General features: G+C 39.0%; 1 protein-coding gene across 1 annotated transcript in view; it reads left to right on the plus strand.

The window, feature by feature from the left end:
- The window catches only part of USH1C (USH1 protein network component harmonin), a gene marked incomplete at its 3' end in the record, with an annotated part of 48223 nt that extends 39592 nt beyond the window's left edge, over positions 1–8631 (plus strand). The window contains exons 16-21 of the mRNA XM_082058293.1: positions 4235–4276; positions 4578–4631; positions 5261–5360; positions 6747–6856; positions 7550–7605; positions 8532–8631. Coding sequence (XP_081914419.1) covers positions 4235–4276; positions 4578–4631; positions 5261–5360; positions 6747–6856; positions 7550–7605; positions 8532–8631 — 462 coding nt within the window. The remainder of the gene's footprint in view (positions 1–4234; positions 4277–4577; positions 4632–5260; positions 5361–6746; positions 6857–7549; positions 7606–8531) is intronic.
- Positions 8632–9278: the final 647 nt, after the last annotated feature.

Raw genomic sequence — 9278 nt, forward strand, 5'->3', positions numbered from 1 at the left:
ATTATTTTTCCAAAATTCTTAGAGAAGAGTCCAGCACTGTTCTGCAGAAATTAGGGATAAAAGGAGTCGTAGAAAATATTTTTAAGAAGTCTTGTGGTATGGAAATGTGCATTATTGATGTAGTTTCTCTGGAGTTCTTTCCTCTTTGACTTCAGTACTATTTCACTGTGTGTGTTCTCTCATTTTGATGTGGTATAGGGAACAAGCACAAAGAAGTGCACTTGTGATTCAGTCCCTAGAACACAAAAAAAGCAGTGAGATTATTTGTGAGTAGGTGATACTTATTTACAGCAAAAAAGCTAATATCTGGTTTGGCAATTTTCTTTCTTTTGCAGCCACAAGAAATGTTTAAAAGGATGGTGGTTTACAATTCATCATTTAGATCTAACAAAAAACAAGTAAAATAACATTTTCCATGTTTTGTGTGGTACTTCTTGTTTTGACTGATCATAGTTTTAAAACTTTGCTTTCTAATCCTGTTGCTCAGTTTCTAAAAGGGAGGATGCGAGGCAGCCCTAGTGCATGAGAATTGCTAATCTTTGTAAACTTTCAGTGTGTTCCTGTGGCTCCTGCTAGTCTAGACAGATGAAAAATGAGAGGATAATAAATCCTTCAGGTTGCACCATCTGTAACTGCTCATATGTTTAGTGCAATCTTTAAGATAGTTGAACAATAATAACTGATCTGATACTGGAAAATTATTTTTTTTAATATATTCCTAAGATTTCCTTGTTTCTTTTAGTCTCCAGTTGCAATTTCAATAATAATATATATATTTTCTTAGTTTAACAGATGGAGCTATTACACTAGCATAGTTATTGGTAGGAAATCTGAGGAACTGGTGGAGGAAAACACTTATATGGCCTTTCTGTATTATGTAGGATTTTTCTGTGGTATTACTACTTTTATTGCTTTTCTCTGTCATAGTGATTAAGTTTTCATCTCTTCCTCTTTGTTTGATGGGCGGTTCAATAGACAGTCACTTGAAGTGAACTTCATGCTTGACTTCCCTACTGTCATTAAATGTGCCAGTTTCTGTGGAAAACACCTTTACTAGTACAAGCTAAGTTAGATGCATTGTCATGTTATATGAAAATGTTGGTGCACAGTTTGGAGCTCACAGTGTGAGCTTTTGAATGGTAAGCCATTAAGATTAATAATTATTATTTTCTTCTTTTGATCAGTTTCAATCGAGTTCTAGAAGGGAAGACTTAATTTGACTGAGATAAATCGAACTTTGAGAGAATTCTGTTGCCACTGAGTGTTAGTATGTTCTGTTCTCAGCAAATGTGTTTTTAGGAAAATTTTGTAATCTGGTCACAGGTTTCTCTTTTCATTCTTCTTTTTTTTTTTATTTCAGTCAAGTCTCAGTTACTATTGACAAATGATACCAGAAACTTTAGTGAGCAGTACCATTGGCTTATGAGTTTGTGGGTTTGTTTGTTTGGCATTTTTTTAAGTATTAAGTTTGCCATTCATCTAGAAGTCCAGATAGATAATTGTTTCAGTGCAGTCAAACATTTTAATGTTCCAGGTTCTACACAATAGGGAACAAGCACAAAGAAGTGCACTTGTGATTCAGTCCCTAGAACACAAAAAAAGCAGTGAGATTATTTGTGAGTAGGTGATACTTATTTACAGCAAAAAGCTAATATCTGGTTTGGCAACGTCCAATGAACGTTAAGGCGTCAAGGAAGGATTAGAGTGGTCTTCACTCCTTTGCCTGAGATGTTCTGAGTAGGAGAAGAGTAGGCTTAGCACAGTGGTTTCCACTTGGTGTTGCTTGGTTTATCGGTCCTTGCTTGGGTATGGAGTGTGCTCCCTGCTCTCCAAATTTGTGATGCCTATTTCGGGGAAGATTTATTACAGTTCAGTGGATGTCTCCGTTGTGTCAGAGCTGTATTTGTACATTATTGGATCCAGATCATATAGTTTCCTTGTTTGCAGGGTTGTTTTCTTTTTTTGTGGTGGGATTTTTAGTTTTGTTTTTTGGTGCGTGTGTGTGTGTTGTGTTTTGTGATTTTCTTTTCTTTTTCTTTTTTTTTTTTCCTTTTTAAAAATTATTTTCCCAGGAGAACTTTCTTCAAGGGCAACATCTGTTTTTCATGAGGGCGACCTGGGACAAAGAGAGTTCAATGACTTCCTTTAGATTACATAATGAATTAGTGACTTGGCTGAGATGGGAGTTCTTTCCTCTATGTTACTTGCTCCAAGACCATAGATATCTACTTCACCCATGATTCCAAAGGTCAAAACAAATCCAGCTATTCAAACTGTTGTTTAGGTAGCTATCATTGTAAAATGTTTATCCTACAGTTTTAGTAAAACTATTCATAATATTAAAACACTTTGTAAATGAATTAATGTTTGCTTGCTTTTCCCCCAAGATGAAATCCTACCCTTGCTGAAGCCTGTGATCAAATTCCCATTTATTTAGTTCCTCGAAGTTAGCAGTTAACAAATGCAATGCAACCCATACTAGTTTAAATGCTAAATAAGGTGTCTCCTGTTCCCATTCTACATACTTTCCTATTAAACAAACAAAAACATGGCAGTAAGCAAAAGCTCTGCAGTTGTGGCCTGAAAATTTAGCTCTCTGGAGCCTGGCAAGAGAAGGTCATACTTCAACCCTGGAAAATGTTTCTTCTCAGAAGAAGACAGAATGAAACCATGATTTGCGTAAGTTGGTCTTCTGATCTTAGGGAAAAGGTGGAGAGAGAGGCAGCCTGCAGAAGGCCAGGGCTTACGCTGGATGATTCGATGTTCCTCTGTGTAATGACTGCCAGTCTACGCCAGAGTCATCAGCACCTGGTTGCCTGGTCTGTGTGCATGGGGCTGGACAAATGGGTAGCACTGTTGTACACTTGGGGGGCTGCTAATGCAGACCAGACTTTGTCAGAAGCAGTGGTGGCAGGGGTGAGATCTGACCCCAGAGGATCATTCATAGTCATACCAAAATTATACAGACAACTGAGAGAGATGATAAATGTGGGAACAGGAGGAGGCATTAGTGTCTTCTGCTGCAACTTTGTCATTTAACAATCAGCCCTTAAAGACACCAGAGCAACCTTTAGCTGTACATTAGATTTACAAGTGGAAAAAGGCTTAGCTGAGTCTGAGAGTGGAACAGACTTTGTCATCAGATGGATCCAGTAGAAAAGAGGGCAATAATGAAAATCCCAAGCCTGATCATGCACTAAACTGCTGGCCTGCATCAGATACTGGGTTGCCTGCTGTGTCAGAAAAGGGTTGTTTAGTTCTGTGTTGTTCCAATAGCCCCAGGTTATTAAAGCTTGAAGCCGCAACGGTGATACAGCATTTGGGTTCCTCAGTAAAGATTTCTGCTAAGCCCTGAAGTCCTTGCCTTAACAAGCAGGGTAAGTGCAGAGATTTTATAAATCTCCAGCATTGCCCTTACAGTCTCACCCAGTAACTCCTAACCCTCCTCCAGAAGCCGCCACCCAAACAGCATTGATTCCCAGTTGCTGACTCAGAAACTCTCATCTTTGCAGAAAAGGGAACTTTCACCCTGTCCCTGCAGTGTTGGTCCGACAGGGTAATGCAGTGGGTTTTGTAAGTTCTAAGAAGGTGTGGGTCCTTTCAAAACTTAGACCTTGCTCTACCTAACTGCAATATCATCTTCCCTATTTCAGACACTCCCTGCCAAAACTTTTAAGTCCTCCGCAGAACTAAATGAAAACAAAATCAGTATTGTCCTGCAGTTGCTTGTAGTATGGAACCAGCTCCCTGAAACTCCATGGAAAGGAAGAGAGAAACCGGGGGCTGGAAGGGAGTCCCACAACCCAGACACTGTGTTCCTGGCAGGCGAATTGGAGCCTGTCACTTCTGCTTGCGTTAGAGAAAGCCCAACATGGTCATAGTCCCAAGAAAGCTTCCTCAGAAGAGTGTGGCAGAACACGTCTGCCCATAATGCTTTCAAGATTTGTGGCTGTTCTGTCAGAGGAACCGCGGAGCTGACAGAGTGGTAAACTATTCGTCAGAATTGCTCCATAGTGTGACCAACTCAAACTGTTGTTCTGTCATGAGGTTTTGAAGTGTCTTCTGACTGTCAGGATGGACTGTTTACTGCCTTTCTGTACTTTTCTCCATTTACTGTTTTCTTTCATAGTTTACAGAATTATATGTTCTTTCACTAATAAATAAAATGGGGTTTGTGGGTTAAGTGTGTGCATGAGCCTGATGTTTTTACAGTTAAGTATTGTTTTATCCTCAGGGCTTCCAGAAATATTTGGAAGATTTTGATCCATATTCAATGGTAAGGAGATAATTCAAATACATCTCACCGTTTAATATGAATTACACTGGAAAAAACACATCCTTGATTTTAAGGGCTGGGAGGGGGTAAGATTCTTGCTTGTTGGTTTGCTGGGGCTTGTGTATTTGTCTTTTCCAGTAATGTTGAAAAGTAACTTTCTTACAGAAAAAGATGATCTGATCTTCCTCCAGCACTACTTTGGAGGAGGAGGAGATCCCTTTTTTCCCATAAACTACATCGATCAGACTAATTATTTTGTACTTCCAAGTTGGAAATGACTAATCATTGTATCTTTTAATAGTTTACCCCAGAGCAGATCGTGGGAAAAGATGTACGGCTATTACGAATTAAAAAGGTAAATACTGTATTATTTGGTTGATACTTAAAGGGTTTGTGTAAGCATTTAATGTACAGTCCCATTTATCACAGTATCACAGTATGTTTGAGATTGGAAGGGACCTCTAAAGATCATCTAGTCCAATCCCCCTGCTGGAGCAGGAACGCCTGGGTGAGGTCGCACAGGAACATGTCCAGGTGGGTTTTGAATGTCTCCAGAGAAGGAGACTCCACAACCTCCCTGGGCAGCCTGTTCCAGTGTCTGTCACCCTCACTGAGAAGAAGTTTCTTCTCAAATTTAAGTGGAACCTCTTGTGTTCCAGCTTGATCCGATTACCCCTTGTCCTATCATTGTTTGCCACCGAGAAGAGCCTGGCTCCATCCTCGTGGCACTCACCCTTTATATATTTATAAAAATTAATAAGGTCACCCCTCAGTCTCCTCTTCTCCAAACTAAGGAGACCCAGCTCCCTCAGCCTTTCTTCATAAGGAAGGTGCTCCACTCCCTTCATCATCTTCATTGCCCTACGCTGGACTCTCTCCAGCAGTTCCCTGTCCTTCTCGAACTGAGGGAAGAAGGAAAGATTAAGGTCCTGTTGATAGCAAAAATTAACAGCCCGTTTCTGAACTAAAATTCTTTCATAATAGGAAGGATCACTAGACCTTGCAGTTGAGGGAGGAATTGATTCTCCAATTGGAAAGATAGTCGTGTCTGCCATCTATGAGGGTGGTGCTGCAGACAAACATGGTGAGTAACAATGGGGAGTTTGAATGCTGCTGCAAAGTGGCTCCTTGCACTGGGTGAGCGTTGTTGGCTGACTTCGTAGCTCTGCCGATTACTGAGGAGCGCACTTAGATTGTCCAAGGCAGTCGAGTCTTGTCTTGGCGCTGAGGGCAGCTCGGAGAGAGGCTCATGTTCTGAAGGCTACTGCTTAAATTAATAATTATGTAAACTTTATAAATAGTGTTTAAGAAGAAATGCTCACTGCTATTGTATTTTTATCATAACAGAATTTTCAATAAAGTGGCCTGAAAATGTAGAGCTATCTCTTAATAAGGACCCCTTGTTTTTCAGGTTTTTTATATGTTTATTTATTTATTTATTTATTTTTTAATTACACCTGATTCTCTGGGGTATTCTGTTAATTAAGGAATGCTGAGTGTGGTCTCCATTGTTTCCTAATTTCCAAGCAATGGTATTTGTAGTACTTCCATGTGCAAAGCTATTACTAGACCATGGCTACACTACACTGCTTAGTTTTGTTCTTAGTGCTACTTTCAAGAGTAACTTGTTTTGTAAGACACCTGGCTTTGCTCACAAAATCCCACTAAAGGCCAGAGCCTTCTGGCTAACAGCTTAGCTCTCCAGGAGGCACAAGAACGTGCATACCAACAAATCCAAAGGTTGCTCCTGGTGGCCAGTATCTCTCATCCTTTCCTTGAGAACCCTGGTGATGACCAGGTAGACAGACAGGACAATATCTGCTTACATTGTTTTTGCTGACCTTGTCCTAACCTGCACGCTGTTCAAGTCACTCTTGCTGTGAAAACATCTCAGCCGCTTGATCTCTCAAGTATTCTGTTTCTCTTTGACTCTTGACCATTGTGAGCTCTCCCATTGCTAAAGCCATCCCCTTACCATCTGTGTTTTCCCCTTTGAATCCAGTCCCACTTAGCTGATTGTGCTTTAATCCAGATTAGCAAGTCAAAATCAGTTCTAAAGACTAAACGTTACACATGCTTTTGCAAACTAATCATAGTCCTGCCAACCCTTGACAAATAGCACTTACACCTTCAAGTATTTAAGTAATGCTGCCATTTTCATAGTAGTAACAGCCTACAGTCAACCACAATTTGTGAGCTGTAATAGATGGATTACCCAGAAAGGCAAACTCCTACTATGGAAGATCTTACTGATCTAGTTTCTTACTGGTCATGATCAATAAGAGATTAGTGTGTTTTTTCCATGCCAAAAAAGTCCTTTTGCCTGTAGCAAACTTTCTTGTCTGTGTCAATTTTTAGTGGAAGCCTTCACATGTGAAAAGTGAAGACACTTTCCATTATGCTCAATACTGCATAAATATGGGACAGAAAAGACTCACATGTATGTATACAATATTGGTCTTTTCTCCAGGAGGCATAGTGAAAGGGGACGAAATACTAGCTGTAAATGGCAAGATATTAATTGACAGCAAGCTGGCAGAAGCACAGGCAACTTTAGCAAAAGCTTGGAACATGGGTGGGGTAAGTAACCTGGAATACTTGCTCATTCTGCCTACGACACTTGTGAGATATATTTTTCTTTCATGACATTGTCACATCAACACAAATAAGGTTGCAAACATCACGAGTAATAGGTATGCCATGTGTCACCAAAGTGAGCTGAAATCTGCCGAAGATATTGGTATATGGCATCTCTGAAAACCACACTTGTAATTGACTTTGAAAGTTCACAGCATTTAGCCACATGTCAAGATTGGTATTTAAACACATTACATTCTGACTGTTTATAACACATTTATCTGTAGAATCTCTCTTTGATACTGAAAGTTATTTGCAAGCTGATTGGAATTTTATGATAATATCTTATCTTTGATTTCTTAATGTGCAAGTAATGCTGCACTTCAGCTACAGTGTTTTCTCAGCAAGAACTGTATTAATTGCTAAGATGACCAAATACAGGATGATTCTTAGAATAATTACTTATAAGTTTGTTGGAAGATCGGTAGATTCTTTAATTTCAGGATACAAATCAAACAGCTCAATCTTGAAATGATGTTCCTATGGAAGTCTTTAATAGATATCTTCCTGCTGCTCCCTGTGGTTTTCCAGCAACAGATTGCCTTCCTGATTCTCTGTCTGATACTCCATGATCTGCTAACCACATCTAAAAGCAGTATTTAGCAGCATATATTTGCCTGTGCCTTTCTTTTTCAGGATTGGATTGACTTGGTCATTGCAGCATCGCCTCCAAAAGAATATGATGATGAAATGTAAGTGCATAAGCTTGCTTTCTCAGGGGATTAAAAAGTGAGTAACAATAGTTTATATGTTTTGCTTTTTTTATCAGGCATTTTTCAAGTATTTCCTTACTATGGACTGCATAACCTTCTGCATCACATGGTTGCTAGTTTGATAGTTAGAAGTAGCTATAGGTATCATGCATTACAGCAGTGGTTCTCAGACTTTTCAAATTTTGATTCTCAGAATTGGTTGTGCATGACTACACACTCATACTTTTGGATTAAACTTTGAGGATTTGGGGGGGTTCTTTCTTTTTTAAATTATTATTATTTTATTTTTTTAGAAATTTATTACTTTAATCTGGATCATTTATTGTAGCCCCAGGGATCATAATCTGGGGAAACAAATGTCCATAAACATCCTTCCTCACAACCAGCTATTTAATGTTGGTTTTGGTTTGTTTTTTGGTTTGTTTTTAGTTATATTGCAGGTACTATCCTTGTCTAAGGCAAGCTAAGTGTAAAATTTTCAAAAGAGCTAATTGATTTGGGTGTCTTGGCAATTTGTGACATTTAGAAAGTCCTTTTTTAAAGATAATCAGCATAGGTGTGAAACAGAAGAATCCATGGCTTAAAGTGTGATTGAGGTATCAAGTTGATACAACTTGCTTTATTTTGTATAAACAGTTTCAAAAGTAAGACTGATATTTTCTAGGTTGACTGAAGGAAAAGATTTGAAGATATCTTTACTTTCATGTAAAATGGCAGAGGAAAGTTTTGTAGTCACTGTTAACACAGACACTTGTTCTATGTAGAATAGCAGAGTGTTAGTTGCTGTAAATCAATATAGTTTTATTGGCTAACAACAACTGAAAATTGCTGTAAAACTGTGTTGAAACTGACGAGCAAGGAATAACTGTCACTGTTATTTTTGTTTTCATATCCCATGTATTTAGCCCTACTATTTCCCCATCAGCAGTCAGTCCCAACACACACAGAAAGGTTTTTGAAGGCAGTGCACCCGTGTACAGACAAGGGTATCTCCTGCAGCTGTAGCCACTGCAGTGTTCCCTCATGGTGAATAGCCAGACGTGGGTTAACATGACTGTCCATTGTGAGGCTGCGTTATTTTGTCAGCATGTGCCTGTGCATTGCATGCCATGCTTGCTTTTGTTCCTGGCATGCTGAAGTGTTCTTTGGGCTTTTGCCATGCCTCTCCTGTTAAAATATTAGTATTTAGTTTCTACTTCATAATGTCCCCCAGAGGTCCTCTGTAGATTTGGGTTACCATCTGCCAGACTACAAAATAAATAGGCACTGCCTAAAGAAGTAGGATTAATCAATTTTTTTTTTCCTTATCTGTGGACCACTGCTGTGGCTTTGTGAATTCATAAATACATAAGCAACTACAAATTACTTCCCTGTAAGGCTTGTCCAAAGAACAAGTTTCCATTTGTATTATAAGACAGTGTGCCTGAGAACAAGTATGACTTTCATTTTCACTGAAGTTTGCCTGTGTTCATTTGTCGCTATGCAATGGGTTAATCCTGAAATTATCCTTGTGTCACAAACTTAGTTTACTGTGTATAGTTTATCTATACTCTAATTACTCTAAGTACACACACAGATTTGTAGAACTGAGGTAAAATTTCTAGTTGCATGTGGGTATTTGTGGTTTTCTCAGTTATTACAATACAAGTTAC

Source organism: Streptopelia decaocto, assembly GCF_964273445.1.
Source record: "Streptopelia decaocto genome assembly, chromosome: 7".
NCBI lineage: Eukaryota > Metazoa > Chordata > Aves > Columbiformes > Columbidae > Streptopelia > Streptopelia decaocto.